This window comes from Sus scrofa, chromosome 1, assembly GCF_000003025.6.
Source record: "Sus scrofa isolate TJ Tabasco breed Duroc chromosome 1, Sscrofa11.1, whole genome shotgun sequence".
NCBI classification, from domain to species: domain Eukaryota; kingdom Metazoa; phylum Chordata; class Mammalia; order Artiodactyla; family Suidae; genus Sus; species Sus scrofa.
This window is the reverse complement of record NC_010443.5, coordinates 43,392,278-43,410,471: the sequence shown is the minus strand read 5'-3', so window position 1 is coordinate 43,410,471 and position 18,194 is coordinate 43,392,278. Positions and strand designations below refer to the sequence as shown.

Genomic DNA, 18,194 nt, shown 5'->3' with positions numbered 1-18,194 from the left:
AAGCTAAAAGAAGAATATCATATATCAATTGATGCAGAAAATCATTTGCAAAATGCAAAACCCATTCATTAAAAAAAAAAAAAAACCAAACTCAGCAGAGTTGGACTAGAGGGGAACTTCCTCAAACTGAATAAATGGCATCTACAAAAAACCTACATCTAATAGCTGTTATACAGCTACTTAACAGTGAAAGACTGAATACTTTATCTGTAAGATTAGGAAAAAGACAAGAATGTCCACTCCTCAGAGTTCTCTTATGGCACAGGAGATTAAGGATCTGGCATTGTCACTGCAGCGGCCGGGGTCGCTGCTGTGGCATGGGTTTAATCCCTGTTCTGGGAACTTCCATATGCTGCAGGTACAGCCAAAAAAGGAAATAACGTCCATTCCAACTACTCATATTGAACAACTGTGTTGGGTGTTCTAGCTACTGCAATAAGTGAAGAAAAAGAAATAAAAGGCATACAGACCAAAAGTAAAACATCTCTACTTACATATTACAGAGAAAGTCCCAAGAAATACACCAAAGAAAACCCTCCTACAATGAAAGAGTGAGTTCAGCAATGTCACAAGATACAATTAACATAATGATACCAAAACTGGAAAATAAAATGCCATTTACAATCACTCTCTCCAAAATAAAATACTTAGCTATAAATCTAACAAAACATTTACAGTTCTGTAAAACTATACAACACTGGTGAATGAAATTAAGATCTAAATAAATGGAGAAATATACCATATTAATGGATAAGGAGACTCAACAAAGTAAAGAAGGCAATTCTCCCCAAATGATATATGGACAACACAATTCCTATTAAATTCCCTGCAAGATTTTTTGTAGATATAGACAAAATTATTCTTAAAACTTATATAGAAAAACAAAGCAAGCAGAATAGCTAAAACAATTTTGAAAGGAATAAAGGGGAAATTATTCTCAAGATTTCTTAAGCAAAGAAAATGAACTTTAATCTAAATTTCACACTGTGCAGAAAGGATCAACTCAGCACGTCTAGGTTTTCCATACCCTGCATATTACAAGAAAGGTCTGGCTTCTAAGGTGTAACCTCTAAACCCTTGAAATATCCAGCATACTAAGACTGCATCTGTCTACTTGGGGACCTTGGGTAACCACATATAGCCTATGCTAAGAATGTGATTTATGGTGGGAGCCTTGAACCATGCGTTATCAGCTTGACTTCTCAAGGCATGGAGCCTAAGGTCATCCACACAGACAGTCAATCAAACCAGAATAACCTACCACAATAAAAAACCTGGACACCAAGGCTTGGATGACCTTGCCCAGTGAGCAATACTCTGTATATGTGATGTCACACATCTCTGCTAAGAGAATTAATCACCGTTCACACAATTCCACTGGGAGAGAACAACTGGAAGTTGGATCTGGCATCTCCTGGACCCTGCCCTTTACTACTTATACTGTCTTTCTTCCACTGCTATTTTAAATCTGTACCCTTTAGCTGCAAAAAACAACAACCAACCAAAAAAAAAAAAAAAAAAAAAAAAAAAAAAAAAAACCATTACCATTAGTATAACAGCTTTTCTGAGTTTTTTGATTCTTTCCAGCAGATAACTGAACCTAAGAGTGGTCTTAGGATACCCAAATCTACAAACATTATAAAAAATGAACTCAAAATGGCTCAAAGACAAAAGGAAAACATATAATGATTAAAATTTTAGGGGAAAAAACAAAAATCTTCAAGATCTAGGACTACTTAAAGAGTTATTAGCCTTGATCCCAAAAGCACAATCCATGTAGGCAAAAACTGATACACTGGACTTACAAACTTTAAAATGTTTACTCTGCAAAAGACACTGCTAGAGGATGAAAAGACAAGTTAGAATGGAATAAAATGTTGGCAAATCAAACAGCCAACAAACAATCAGTATCTAAAATATATAAATAACTCTCAAAGCTCAACAGTAAAAAAAAGAAATAATCCAATTAGAACATGTGCAAAAAACATGAACATTTCATCGAAGAGAATAGATGGCAAATGTTCAACATTATTCATCTTTAAGAAAATAAGAGTTAAAACCACAATGAGATATCACTACACTCCTATCAGAAAGGCTAAAATTTAAAAACCACCAAAGGCCAGCAAGGATGAAAAGAAAGCTGGATTGCAAACTGATCCATTTCCCCTGCTGATGGAAATAAAATAGTCACTCTGGAAAAGTGTGACAGTTTCTTTAAAAACTAAACACGCAAGTACTATGTAACCAGCAATTGCACTCCTGGACATTTACCACAGAGAAATGAAGACATATGTTCACACCAAAACCAGTACATGAAGTTTAGAGCAGCTTTATTTCTAATAGACAGAAACTGGAAAACAACCCAGATGTCTTGCTATGGGTGAATGGTTAAGCAAAATGTGTCTATCCAATACCACCACTGCTGATCACTACTCAGCAATAAAAAGAAATAAACTATTGATACACACAACAACCTGGATGACTCTCCAGAGAAAAAAGCCCATTGAAGCCAATTCCAAAAGGTTACACCTATACAATTCCATTCACAGGGCATGCTTGAAAAGACAAAATTACAGAAATGGTGGATAGATTAGTGGTTTCCAAGAGTTAAGAGGATGGAGGGAGAGTGGCAATGAGCAGCATGAAGTATATAATGTGGTGACAGAAACATTCTATGTTTTGACTGTATCAGTGTCAATATCCTGGCTATGACACTGTAGTGTAGTTTTGCGAGATACTATGCAGAGGGTAGGATAAGGGGTACACAGAATTTCTGTACTATTTCTTTAAATCACATGTGAATGTACAATTATTTCAAAATAAAAAATTCAGTTAAAAATGAATGAAGAAAAAAATAACAAGATTAGAAGAACAATTTCATTTTACATATAACAACACTAAGCATTATTAAATATTCAAACACTATAATTTGAATATTTATATTTGGAACAAGAAAACATAGTCCTTGAATTTTCTCAATTGTAACAATTCTACAAAGATTTATGTCTAATCATTAAGAATTTAGCTCACCTTCCACGCTGTCAGAACAGGAAGTTCCAATGCCAGTGTCACCACTGTCAGAAGCTATACTATGTCTCCTGATATGGTTATTTCTCTGGTTAGATGGAACAGTTGTGGCCTGCCACAATGATTCATTACCAGGTAACCATGCCGATGAAGAATAATCTGGGCCTACAAAGAGAAAATATACAAAAGTTATTAACACATTTACAATGTCTGTGAGTAGGTAAAAGACATCTTTTGAGCTTGCAAAAAAATGCAAATAAGGTATAAAAGATTATTTTCTGCCCTCAATAATTTAAACAGATGAATGATACATAAGAGTCACCAAATAAATTTAATACACATACAAATTCAGTGCTGATTTAGCAGCTTTCTTTGGCTAAAGGACTCTGATTTCTGCTTATAGACACTGAACTTTCAAACATGAACTACTGCCTTATTTAAAATGTCAGATCTATCATCAATCTACCTGGAAATGTCAGCACTCTGCTCTGTAATATTTGATAGGCAGGCATCTGTGAGCCCATAAACAGGTGTTAGCTGAGAAGTGGAACCCAGACAAGATCGAACTGAAACAAACTATATGACAATGTAAGTATAATATGCTCATGGAAAGCCAAAAATCTATTTTTGCATTATTTTAATTGATTTTATTTCTTTAATTCTCTTTGAATAAAAGTTTAACACCAGAGCATCTTCTTGGCTCTTTATTCAATTTTCCCTTTTGAGTTACATTAAATCTTCACTGTTTAGCCAATTTATCACTTTTCAATGTTCTCTCCATCTTCTTTTTTTCACTTATCTTGTCCATTTTTACTTAATTTATATTTGCCTTTTTCTTTCTTTCTTTTTTTTTTTTTTTTTGTCTTTTTGCTATTTCTTGGGCCGCTCCCGCGGCATATGGAGGTTCCCAGGCTAGGGGTTGAATCAGAGCTGTAGCCACTAGCCTACGCCAGAGCCACAGCAATGCAGGATCCGAGCCGCGTCTGCAACCTACACCACAGCTCAGGGCAACGCTGGATCGTTAACCCACTGAGCAAGGGCAGGGACCGAACCCGCAACCTCATGGTTCCTAGTCGGATTCGTCAACCACTGTGCCACGACGGGAACTCCTGCCTTTTTCTGATTTATCCATCATCCTCCCTTTATGCTCACTTCATTCTTTTACTGTCTACTACAATGCCACTCAAAATACAGCCATAGACCTGTGCCAGTCTGTCAACTATTTATTACTAGTTCATAAAAGTTAGGTACAGAAATAAAGGATAAGCACTGAGAAATTTTTACAGTAATTTGGAAGAGCAATTCTAAATGTTAAATTTTATACAAAGTTATAAAAGCACATATCTTTATTAATGGTTAACAGTGATTCTAAAATTGAAGTCTGTAAACTTATTTGTAAGAGTTAACAAGTTCTGTACAAGAATTTTTGAGCTTTCATTTCAATTATACCCTTAAAATTTAATACACATATCACAGATGATCTGAATAGCTACCTTAAAGCATATTTATTATCATATAATTACAGTACTCCCACTTGAGTATTATGTTTGCAATTGCAGTTGTTTCTAAGGGGAAATGACTGAACACTTATAATCAAGATGTAAAATAAAACATCTTTACAGAATTATCGTTTGTACACTATTGAAACTGGCATGCAAGGAGTGCTTTCTAGCAGCTTAATAAACATAAGAATCACAAAATGACAAACATGTCCACAAAGCAATTCACAGATTCAATGCACTACAAAAATTACAAAGACATTTTTCATAGAAATAGAAAAAACAATCCCAAAATTTGTATAGAACTACAAAAGACCTCAAATAGCCAAAGCAATCCTGAGAAAGAAGAAAGAAGCTGGAGGCAAACTTTCTGATTTCAAACCATACTATAAAGCTATAGTAATCTAAACAGTATAATATTGTCATTAAAAAATACATAGTGGAGTTCCCGTCGTGGCGCAGTGGTTAACGAATCCGACTAGGAACCATGAGGTTGCGGGTTCGGTCCCTGCCCTTGCTCAGTGGGTTAACGATCCGGCGTTGCCATGAGCTGTGGTGTAGGTCTCAGACGCGGCTCGGATCCCACGTTGCTGTGGCTCTGGCGTAGGCCGGTGGCTACAGCTCTGATTCAACCCCTACCCTGGGAACCTCCATATGCCGCGGAAGCGGCCCAAGAGATAGCAACAACAACAAAAGACAAAAGACAAAAAAAAAAAAAAAACCATAGTAAGATATTTTGATTTGCTAATAAGGGCATCACAATGATCTTATCTGTGCTAAGCTTTCTCCTTTTAAAGAAACAAAGCAATTCAGTTTTCCTAAAGTACAGAAACATAATAAAAGAATTATCTATGAAAGTTGATCTTCTCCAGCCTGAATTCACATTTGTCATAACCTTTAAATATAACTACTGTTTTTTAAAAAGATCTCATACTGTATGTGCCTAAAACACTGAAGACATTTAACAAAATGTTATGATTAAAAAACATTCTAATCTTTAATCGAAATTGAAGAAATTCAATCTGAGAAGAATGACATGCTGTGTCTCTATTCAAGTCAATCCAGAATCACAAAGCAGTAAAAACTAGACAGGAAATATGCTTACCAGGAGATCTAAGGAAAATTTTCTCACACAATAGTTATAAAACCACACTACTAGAATAGGAATTACTCAGTTTCTAGATATATGCTATGCACTTAAAAAAAAAAAACTTAAAATAAGGCTCAGTGATCTCTGACAATAAAGTCTTACCTAGGTCCTATCATACTAAAGCAATTAAATGACTGTATAGAATTAGCTCTCTCTAGAACAAAGACAGAAGCTTTCTTTAGGAACAAAAAAGATTCCTAAGATACCACACATTGGAACTTCTCTTTGGAAAGCAGTATATTACATTTTTTAATACCAATTTCAATTATTTTAAATAATTGAATGCCCAGAGATAATGATAGCTTTTTTTAAAATTATTAATATTTCTCACACTGGAAATAATAGGAAGATTAGCATCAAATGAATAAGTAACCTATTATATTTTATTTTCTCTCTGAAGCAAAAATGTATACAACATCAAGTCTTCCACAATACTCTACTATAATTCTCTATAAATTTTTTAAATAACACTAAGCCAGAAAAAATAAAACACCATTGGCAAAGCAGACTTACAGTTTTAAATAAAAAGCTGAATATATAATAGGAACCATGAATACAAAATTTAGAGTTTTCTAAAAATCAACCATTCACTGGATTATGGTCAACCTTTTTAAATAAAACAGAACAGAACAGAAAATATCAAAGCACATTTAACCCTTATTTGAGATAAGGTACACCTCTCATAATTTCACATCTCTGAAATGTTAACAAAGTACTTCTGCACTGAGTTCAGAATAGTGGCTTTCAACGTCTCACTTTTACTAGCCATAGAAATCAATGTACAATTAATTTAAAAAAGAATAAATCCAGGGAATACAACCAAAACACCCAACACATCTAGTCCATTTCTGACTCTTCAGTCCATTTCAGTAGTACTGAACTAGATCTCTCCCCTCCTGTCCACTGGCACAGATCATCCGTCTTTGGGCTAGAATGCTACACAGACCTCCTGTTGGACTAACTCTGCCCAAGCCAGCATCTACCCTACTTCCGGAAAACATATTTACATTATTATTTTGCTTACACAGATCTATAGATTCCTTACTACATATTAAACAAAACTTCAACTCCTTAAGTTTGGCAAAATTCTTCACCCATTGAGAACCTAATTTTCGAATACTTTACAACTCGTACCTCAAGAAGCCAGCTCCCCTACACTCCACAGCTGCACATACCTAACTATTGCCTCCCAACAGATCAGGTTCTTCCGTGAGTCCAAGTTATTTCCCTTCTCTCTCTTCTTTAAGAGTCCCAGTTTAGAATCAAACTTGTTCTAAAGGTATTCTCTGATTTCTTCAAGTGGTATTAAAATAACTACTACTTGTGCTCTCCCAATATATCATTCAAAATCCCAGAATAGCATTTTCTAAATTTTATTAACCCAGATGTGTATGACTTTCTTCTCCCTCACCAAATAGAAACAGTGAAAGGTAACTTTTTTTAGTCTCTAGCACAGAGTTGCACAGAAAGGGTCTCAATAAATGTAGTCATCATAATCACTGGGTACCCAATAAATGTTCCTGGTTTAAAATTAAAATTCTAGAAGTTTTATAATTAGATTTGAAAAATATTCTTGCTTTTATTTTAGAATTAAAATGGGTGGTTCTTTTTTTTTTTTTTGGTTGTTGTTGTCTATTTCAAAATATAGTTTTTAAACTACCCCTTGGGCTAGTTTGCATTTAAGTATCTATTTAAAGGTTGGTAAATATTTTCCAAAGCAGCTAAAAAAAAAAAAAAAAAAAAAAGAACCCCCCTCACAAGTGATCTGAGGCCCTACTGGCCAAAACTGTTAATAAATGTAGGAAAACAACCCCAATGGCATCAAAAAGTCACCAAAAAATTAAATATTAAAACACGGAAAATATTCACATTAATAGTAATGGGGGGGAGACAGAAAATCTTGTACTACACTGGAGAATGCCGAGTTAAGATACAAGAAACTTAATATAGAGATATTTATGTTACTCATCCCACTCCAATACTTCATTTCAGTACTGTTTGTCTCTACAGTAAGTGACTCCAATAGCTTTAACTTTTTTTTTAATTATAGATTTAACAGTGTAGCTTAGTGGAAGGGAACATGGACTGTGAAATTAGGCTGCCTGGCTTCAAGTTCTGTATCACCCCTCACAAGCAGTGAGACCTTGAGTAAATCACTTTGTCAATCTGCGCCTCAGTGTCTTCATGTGTAAAAAGAGAAAAAAATTACAATATCTATCTTACAAGGCTTTTTTTTTTTTCCTCCCACTCCCTCCCCCTCCCCCCTGGCAACCACAAGTCTATTCTCCAAGTCCATGATTTTCTTTTCTATGGAAAGGTTCATTTGCGCCGTATATTAGATTTTAACATATGGCACAAATGTATCTTAACAGAGTTTTTTTTAAAAAACGCAAATATATAAAGATATTTTTTAAAGTCCCAGGCATTAAAACAGACACACAGATCAATGGAAAAGAATAAGGTACCCAGAAATACAGCCTCTTCAATAAACGGTGTTGAGAAAACTGGACAATCACATGGAAAAGACTGAAAGTGGACCTCTACCTTATACCATACATAAAAATCAAGGCAATGGGTTAAATATGTAAGACATGAAACCATAAAACTAAAAGAAAACACAGGTGGTAAGCTCCTCGACATCAACCTTGGCAATGATTTTTTTTATTTGATACCAAAAGGCAATAAAAGGTACAAGTAAAAAGCAGACTACATCAAACTAAAAAGTTTCTGCACAGCAGAACCATCAACAAAATGAAAAGGCAATCCACTGAATGGGAGCAAATATTTGCAAGTTATATATCTGATAAAGAATAAATATCCAAAATATATGTAACTTATACCACTCAACAGCAAAAAAAACAAAGAAACAAAAAAACTGATTTTAAAAATGGAGAGAGGAACTGAATAGATTTTTCCAAAGAAGACATACACGGCCAACAGGTATAAGAGAAGGTGCTCCACATCACTAACGAGCAGGGAAATGCAAATCTAAGCCACTCTGAGATATCACTTCATACCTGTTAAAATGGCTATTATCAAAAAGACAAGAAATAACGACTGTTCGTAAGAACGTGGAGAAAAGAGAATCCTTGTATAATACTGGTAGGAATGTAAACTGGTGCAGCCACAATGGAAAACAGTCTAGAGGTTACGAAAGAAACTAAAAATAGAACTATCCTATGATCCAGCAGTCCTACTTCTGGGTATACACTCAAAGGAAATAAAACCATTACCCCAAAGAGATATCTGCATCCTCCATGTTCACTACTGCAATATTTATAATAGCCAAAACATGGAAATAACCTCAGTGTCCATCAACAGATGAATGAATAAAGAAAATGTATTTAGGTAGAAAGGAATATTATTCAGCCATAAGAATAAAGGAAATCTTGCCATTTGTGACAATGTGAATGAAACTTGAGGACATCATGCTAAGTGAAATATGCCAAACAGAAAAAGAATACTGTATGATCTCATTCATATGTAGAATCTAAAAAAAAAAAAAAGCACCCAAACAGACTCATGGAGACAGGGAACAGACTGGTGGCTGCCAAGGGTGGGGTGTGAAGGTGGGGGAAATGGGAAACGGTTGTCAAAAAGTACAAACTTCCAGTTATAGGGAAAATAAGTTTGGGGATATAATGTACAGCATGGTGACTACAGTTAACAATACTACACCGTATATTTGAAAGTTGCTAAATGAGTAAATCTTAAAAGTTCTCATCACAAGAAAAAAAAATTGTATGTGGTGATGGATGTTAACTAAACTTACCGCAGTGATCATTGTGCAATATACACATATATAAAATTATACTGTACACCTTCAACTAGTATGATATTATCAATTATATCTCAATCAAATTGGGAAAAAAAATCCAGCTCAATCTAAGTTAATTGACTTTCTTGCATTTAACGATTTGAATCAAATTTTAAGTAATCGTCAACTAGTATTCTTTGCTAAGTATAAGAAAGAAGAGTTCCCATTGTGGTGCAGCAGAAATGAATCCAACGAGTAACCATGAGGTTGCAGGTTCGATCCCTGGCCTCGCTCGGTGGATTATGGATCAAGTGCTGCCAAGAGCTGTGGTGTAGGTCGCAGATGTGGCTCAGATCCTGGATTGCATATAGGCCGGCAGCTGTAGCTCCGATTTGACCCCTAGCCTGGGAACTTCTATATGCCATGGGTTCAGCCCTAAAAAATAAATAAGTAAATAAATAATCTGGAAGCTCAATCATTAACTATTATTTGTACTATTAGTGCAAATAATATTAGTACCTATTTGTACCATTACTAAAACTATCATTAAAAATAACGTTTAAAAACACCCCTATATCATTCTTCAGATATGATTCTGTATTTCCTTGTTTTCAATTCTAGTATAACAAGGAAGAGCTTTAAACTAGGGTGGTTCAGGCTGAAGTTAAAATTAACTCAATTAAGAACAATGATCAGATGGATAAATGAGTGGTTCACCTTTCACAGAAAAAGTATTCAACACTGGTTGAATTCAAACCAGTAATATTCACTTACATGTAAAACAAGGAACTCAAGAGTATTAGGGTAGCAAGCAACATAAAAAAAAAAAGGATGTGCCTTCTGATTTCAATATGTGGCTAGGCCAAAGATTCCTGTCTTATATTCTGGTTACATGAAATGCTATATTCCAACAAGTATTTTGGTGGCCATTTGGAATGAGGGCCACATTTAATTTAGTCTGTCATAAGCCTTTGTTTCTAAGCTGGAAAAAATGAAGTATGATAAAAACTTTTTTAATAAAACTTCTACAAATGTGAGGAAGTATAATAAGTGGTATTCCAGAAGGGTTTACCTTTGTCTTTGAATACAACTATTTCATAATGTCAATTAATAGAGAAAATATTCTACATAGTAGCAAATTACTGCAAACCTAAGGAGGCTCATCAGCACCCAGGAGAAAACTAAAAGTCAAAAAATAAATAAATAAATAAACATTCCTAAATAAAGTTGTTAGACCTAATGCTAGATCTAATAAGAATTCATGTAGTTATTAACCTCCGAAGGAAACAGTAGCTAATATTTTCTCAATTAGCCTTTTATTTTCTGATACCTAAGTGCTTTGCACAATACATTTAAATGCCAAAATTAAAACCAAGCTTTAGTCTTAAAACACTCCAAAATCAAGTTTTGAGAAAATTTATAAATTTCTAGACAAACTTTTTTGTACATTTTCCTAAATTGAAATAGGATGCTCAGAATTAATGAAAAAGCTTTTAAAAAGTTCCAGTAATGTCATGACAAAGCAAAATATATTTATTAACATCAATAAGCACACAATCTTTGCCACTATAAAGGAGTGTAACCATCTCATAGAAAATTTTAAGCTTTACACAAAACACAGTCCAAATTTTTCTTCCCATTCTCTTCCAGAAGCATAACTAATTAAAGTTCATTTTAAAACTTTAGGGCAACCCAACTAGGAACAATGAGGGTGCAGGTTCCATCGCTGGCCTTGCTCAGTGGGTTAAGCCTCTGGCGTTGCCATGAGCGGTGGTATAGGTCGAAGTCGAGGCTCAGATCCTGCGTAGCTGTGGCTGTGGCTATGGCTATGGCACAGGCTGTTAGCTGTAGCTGGACCCCCAGCCTGGAAACCTCCATATGCCTCGGGTGTGGCCCTAAAACAACAAAAAAAGCCCACAAAGACTTTAGTACTGAAACACAGCATCAATAAAGCAATGAAGACATCTGCTATGTAAAGAGGGCATAAAACAAAGTTTCCTGATCTTAAAGTTACTCTCTTTAAAGTAATTTAAAATATCCTAAAAGTAATTCAAAATGTTATCAATGACTTGAATAATTTAGTACTACCTAATGAAGTCTTAATGCAATTTATTACAGAGAAAAGAAGTAGAGATAGAGTTACCAATTTGAGGTAGATTCTCAGGCCAAAGCACAAAATAAAATTAAACACCAAACTCTGGTCCCCTGATTAAGAAAATCTATTCTGACAGAAGGAACACTTGACCAATTCAGATGCCATGCGCACAGTCCTCTAGTCAAGACTCAGCCACTGTTCAATATGAGGCATCCAGGAGACACTTCCCCTCGTTTCTAAAACTGAATGTCCCAGGCACACCCAGACAGTTGGTCACCCTGGCTTGAGAAGTGGTAAAGGAGAAAGCAGTCAAAACACTTATTGAGCACTCATGCACCAATCTCTACACAATAAAGTACGCTAACTGGATTAGACAATCTTTTATACCTATCAGTTTTAAATGTTTTAAGTTTCTCAGTGAAACAGAGACTCTGGTGAAGACTCCCTTCTGTCTCCTCTCTTCTAGAACACCACACTCTCCTGGTTTTACTCCAACCTCACTGCCTGCTCCTCAGTCTCTCTGGATGGCTCCTCTTCCTCTACCTGACCGGAAAATATTAACCTGTGCTGTCTTCTCTATACTATATGTCATCACCCTTCAGCACCGTTTATACACAGGTAACTCTCAAAATGCCTACTACCTCCACTTCATCTAACTCTCCACTGAGATCCAAACTTGTATACACAGCATGTCACCTGAACCTCACCTCAAACTCTACATGGCTAAAACAGAACTCTAGATTCCACTTATCTTCCTCATATTCTTCCCCACCTCAGGAAATGGCACCTCGATCAATTATCTTTGATTCCTCCTTCCCTCCCCGGCTACTTCTAACCATCAGTAAAGCCTGTCAGCTCTATTTCCCTATTCCGAACCCATTCTCTTCTCTCCAACTGAATCTTACCACTCTAATCTAAACCATCATCTCTCAGTTACTGCAATGACCTATTAACTGGCTTTCCTACTGTCAATCTTCCCCCCACCATGCTGCAATTTCTTCCCCCACAAAGAAGCCAGGAGTGATCTCTAAACACCAAGGACAGGGAATGTCTGTTTCACTTCCCCAGTACACAAAACACAGAACAATGTCTGCCTCACAGTAGCACTCAATGTACTGAGTCTAAGAATGACCACTCATTCCCCCTACCCTTCCACAGCTACCTCCCCCACACAGAATGAATCCAAACTTCTTGTAACACCTTAGCTTAATAGGCCTTCCTTACCTCATATCTCTGCTCACTATGCTCCAGAATCACTGACCCTGATATTCCTCAAACTGTCCAAATTCATTTCTACCCTAGAGCTGTCCCTATACCTTCTGCAAGAACACTCCTCCCCTCATGTCTGGTTCCTTCTCATCATTCAGGTCCCACAACAATGCTACATCCTCACAGAGGCCTCCTCTACCCAGATCTACTCGTCCTCTGCCATTTCACCCAGCTCCCTTTTCTTCACAATACTTAACATTTGCTAAATTATCTTGTTCATTTACTTATAGACTGTTTCCTCCCTACGAGAATATAAGTTCCATTAGAGCTAGGACCTTACCTTTCTTGTTCAATGATATATCCCCTTAGCCTAGTACAATGCCTACCACCCAAAATCTACTGAAAGAATGACTCACATTTACCAAGTACTTATGCACATGCCAAGCACTATGCTAGTCAACAATGATTTTTTTAATTAAAGAGAAATAGAAAGTGGAATAAAATATTAGTATGAAAAGAGCCATTTGATGTTCTTTTATGTTGATCATTTCCATTCTTAAAATGACCTTATACAAAATACTCCATTTTGTAGAATATTATTTTGCCAGTACAAATATGAATGTCCTTAAAGTAGTAATAATAAATTAGTATCTTGTACCTTTAGAAATTATCTAGGTGATCACATTATTCATTTTTAATGCACAATTTGAGGGAACTAACTAAGCTATAACTCAGTGAAATCTGTGAACTTTCATTTCTTCATCATTTTCTCAGAGTATACATACATACATTTCATCCAGTCAGAAAACTCAAGACTGTAAAAACTGTCTATTCTCTATATACAAAAACATTCACAACATGACAACAGAGGTTGTCAACTCACCATTTATTGCCTGGCCTCAGACTAATTTATCAGCTTGATTCAAGCCAAGAAGCTATCAAATTCCAGTTAATAATCAGGTTCATTTCAGAAAAGTCATCACTGAAGTTGAGATTCACCCCTTACCCACCGATGTCTATTATAAAAGAGTATGTCCAATTGAGTTTAGGCAGAAGAGTTATGTTTCATTGTTACCATAGTACTTTAAGGGTTCATTTAATTCATAACCACAGAAAAACTTAGTATTTGACATAACATACCAGTTACTACCACCATCATTATGACATCACTAAACACCTTATGGACATCAACCAGGAAAAGGTAGATTTAAAGCTCAAAGCACTACACAAATGACGTTTCTTCGGATCATGTAAGTGTTTTCTATAACATTTTATTTTTAGCACATTTTAAAACTGTTATATCCTACTCCAAAATGTTGAGGGTTAAATATATTGATATTAAGTATGATTTATAAAAAGAAACAAATTCAGTATTACTAGGTATATGTACGCAAAACATCTCCATGACCAGATTTTTTAAATCTAAGGGAAATACATCCATCTTTTATCCAATTTTGAAACTATTATACATTTCAAATAACAGTGTTCTCAAATGCACGCAAAGTGTATAAAAGACATACCACTTACTCTATTTAAAAGTAGCTTTCTAAACACATTTGCCAATTGAAAAAAAGGGGGGAATTGTTTAATCTTTTTGTGGAAATATATTCATTTTACTTTCATTTATAACAGTTACTCTGTAATGCTGAAAAACTTTGAGTAAAGCCAAAACAAAATTAAATCCTAAATCAAAGGTCAAAAGTTCAGTATTTTCCAAACCACACTTATTATTCCTACTTGTTTTTACTGCCATTACCTTAAAAAGAAAGTTTTCTCCAATTTTTTAGAAAATTAGTTCAATATTACCTTTGTTTTTCTCTTTAGTTATATAACTGTATGAACAAACTAGTTTCAGAACACCTAGAATTAGCCCACATATTGAGACAAATTCATTTAAGTACCAGAAATTATTTACTTATCCCTGTTTTCATACTAGCCCTCAAAACCAAAATGACTGCTGATAAATTCAATCAGAAGACTGGTTCCTTCCGTTTTCAGAGAAGCCCTAAAATCGCTCAAGGTAGTCAAAAGATAATAATGGACAATGTTTCAAATATATAAATTTTCTTTAAGTTCTTATAAAGAAAAAAAATGCCTACATGAATCAACTCAGAGGTCATTATCTTGGCCTTCATCATCTGCACATTTGCTAAAGAAGCCACACAAGTTTTTTATCTAAGGTGAAAATTTTTTAAACTAAAAAAATAGGAGTTCCCGTCATGGCTCAGTGGTTAATGAATCCAACTAGGAACCATGAGGTTGTGGGTTCGATCCCTGGCCTGGGTCAGTGGGTTAAGGATCCAGCATTGCTTCGAGCTGTGGTGCAGGTCACAGAGGCGGCTCGGATCCCACGTTGCTATGGCTCTGGCATAAGCTGGTGGCTACAGCTCCAATTAGACCCCTAGCCTGGGGTGGCCCAGGGGAAGAAAAAAAAAAAAAAGACACAAAAATAATAATTTTAAATATTTGCTTTGCCCAAGAAGAAAATAAGCATTAATAATTACACCATACCATCAAAATAATCTATTCTCAGCATACATCTGAAAAAAAATTTTATTGGAAAGGCTGTCCTGACTTACCAAAGGTTTACCACTGTCAGAGGTGAGATAAAATACATGTTGGATAAAGACAACATTGTCCAAGTTTCTTAAAATTGGGTAGTATTTATTTTTTGCCACAACAAAGGCTGCAATATAACTTTCAAAGTCCTTTCTTTAGTTAATTAACAATTTGTATGCACTATGACATTTTCTTTCTCAGAGAAAATAATGGAAAAAAGAAGACGGTGCTTGGGTGATATTATGCCTTCAAACATGTTATTATTACAAATAAATTTTAAAAGGTTAGGTTACCAAGACATTACAGATGGCTTTTGACATGTACAGATAAATTGAAACCACTCCCTCCAGCCCCTAGGGATAATAAAGTGTCTTCTCACTCACTGAAGTTACTTTGATTGAAGATTTTTAAATGCTCACTAAGCATCAGAAACCTCTCAACTGCTGTCTCCTCTTAGGACAAATAGCATACATTTTAGAGAAAATAATTTCCTACTTACATATATTTTTTAACTAAACTTGTGCCTATTCTATTATTTCTAAAAGTGTTGCAGGACCAAATTTAAGAGAATTATTTCAAATCTAACTCTGGATTTTAAAACTTACATATATCTAGATCTAATGTAGAGTATGCTACTTCAGTTAACAATACTGTATTGTATGCTTGAAGTTTAAGAGGATAGATCTTAAACTTTTCTCACCACACACACACACAAAGCATGGTAACTATGTGAGATGATGCATATGTCAACTAGTTTGATTGTGGAGATCATTTCACAATGCATACGTCTATCAAAACCAAGTTGCACATAGCAAATATATGTACAATTTCTATTTGTCAATTACACCCTCAATTAGGCAGAGAAATTTATATAGGTCTAAAAAATATTCACGTCACAAGTTTCTAACATCGCAGAATTGCATTATTTGAAATTTAATACAAATCTGAGTTTATGCCTGATATTTTTTAAATTGCAAAAACACTACCAACAAAAAACCAAATGCTGCTTCTGCTTTTTTGTTTTGCAAATAACTTTTAAAGTGTCTACAAAAATGTCAGTTACACGAATCGAGCTCAAACATTTTGTGTAAGAAGGCTACTTAACAGAAGTCCTGGAAGCTCCTAAAATTGTAGGAAAAAAATTGTGTATGTACATATGGCGGTTTTTTTCTGGATAAGTGGTCCATACAACTTGCAGCTACTCAAGGGAGGGTTCAAAATCCAATTAAGATTAAAGTGCCTGAAAGAACCATTAACGTCAGTCAAATAACTTGTCACAGGTAACCCAAGCCTTTTTTTTTTTTTTTTAATATCCTGATTAGGGGAAGATTTATCCTAATTTGGTGGCTCCTACACAACTTTTAAGCGACGCAGGCATTAAATGGCTGTGCATTACAAACAGGTCCCTTCGCACACCCAACGCAGCAAACCCCAAATTTTCCTTGAAAGGGCCAAGGAGAGGCAAATAGATTAACATTCCGGTTGCTCAAAAATCGATGGGCTCTGGCAGGACATGTCCTCCAGAAAGGACTGCTGGGCGGTAACCAGGTTTCAGGGAGGGGCTGGACCCCTGGGGGGGGTTGCAGCCAAGGCATCAGCCGCAGCCTCCTTCCGCCCCCAAACGCGCCCTAAAGCAGCGGCTGCAGGCGCAGATGCAGCAGCCCCCCGCCCTCCGAGACGCGCCCCGCGCCGCCGCGGCTGCAGCACGGTCGCAGCGACCTTCCCGTCTGGGTCTCCGTGAGCCCCGTTATCCACGTCGGCCGCACACCCCAGGAGGAAAAAGGAGAAGGTCGCACAACAAAGCCCAACCCGAGGAGGCCTAGGCGAGCTGTAAGTTGGGGCGCCGGGGCTGCGGCCGGAGGAGCGGCCGGGACACCGAGCCGCGCGGGGCCGGTGCGCCGAGATGCGGGGCGGACAGGGCCGGGGACGCGGGCCGCCAGATGTCAGCCCGCGGAGCCGGGTGTCGGCAGCCTGGAGGAAGCTGGGCTGGCTGGCAGGCGCGCGGCGTCGGGGGCGGGCGGCCAGGGGGAAGCCAGGCCTGAGGAAGGAGGGGAGCGGCGGCTGAGTCCCGAGGCACCGCAGTCGGCCGCGACCCCCACCGCAGCCAGGGGCCTGTCCCGTTACTTACCCGCGGGGAAGCTGCGGGTTCCGCCTGGGCTGTCCCTGCCGCCGGCATCCGCAGTCAGGAAGCGTCCCCACATTGCGGGCCGGAGTGCCGAGTGGGCCGGGGGCGCCCGACTCCCCACGTCCGTCCTCCGCTGCCTTCGCCTCCTGCCTCTTCGGCGGCGGAAACTTGTGCGGAGCCTGGGCCGAGGCGGCACCGGCGGGGGGCGAGCGGGCGGGCTGGTTAACGGCTGCTCAGCGACGGGCGGGGACCGCAGGAGCCAGATTCGCTACAGCGGCGGCGGCTGCCATGGTCGAGCCGCCTGGGTTGAGGCCCGAGCCAGGGAAGCGGAGGCCCTGCGGCGTCGGCGGCTTGGTCTCCGGCTGAGCCCAGGTTCAGAGGCTCCAGCGAAGTTGCAGCTGCGGCTTCTCTCCGCCCCCTCCGCCTGAGGAGCCGGAGGCCGATCTAAGCGGGGGCGGGGCTTGTAGGGGGCGGGGCCTCGGGCGCTTATATAAGGCGTGCGCGGCGCGGGGCGGAGACTGTGGGCAGGTCCCGGTGGGTTCCTTTACGCAGCTGTGCATTGCCAGCGGCGAATGCTCTTCCGACCTACCAACTGCGTCCCTGGTTTCTCAGCCCGGAGCCATTATCGGTTACGAAGAGGGCGGTAACTTGGTACTGGGTCTAATCTTTAGGTTTTCGCCACCACCCATCGCCCCAGTCCCTTGGGTAGTCCCTCAGGGGCACCTGAGAAAGACGTGGATGACCTGCCTCTCCCCTCGAGGTTTCTTGAGATG

The 18,194-nt window shown here is 37.9% G+C and overlaps 1 protein-coding gene across 1 annotated transcript in view; it reads right to left on the bottom strand.

Moving 5' to 3' along the window:
• Positions 1–17,842, bottom strand: part of CEP85L (centrosomal protein 85 like) — a 172,206-nt gene extending 154,364 nt beyond the window's left edge. The window contains 2 exon segments of the mRNA XM_003121248.5: positions 3,031–3,192; positions 17,425–17,842. Of these exon segments, the coding sequence (XP_003121296.3) occupies positions 3,031–3,192; positions 17,425–17,497 (235 nt within the window). The 5' untranslated portion in view covers positions 17,498–17,842.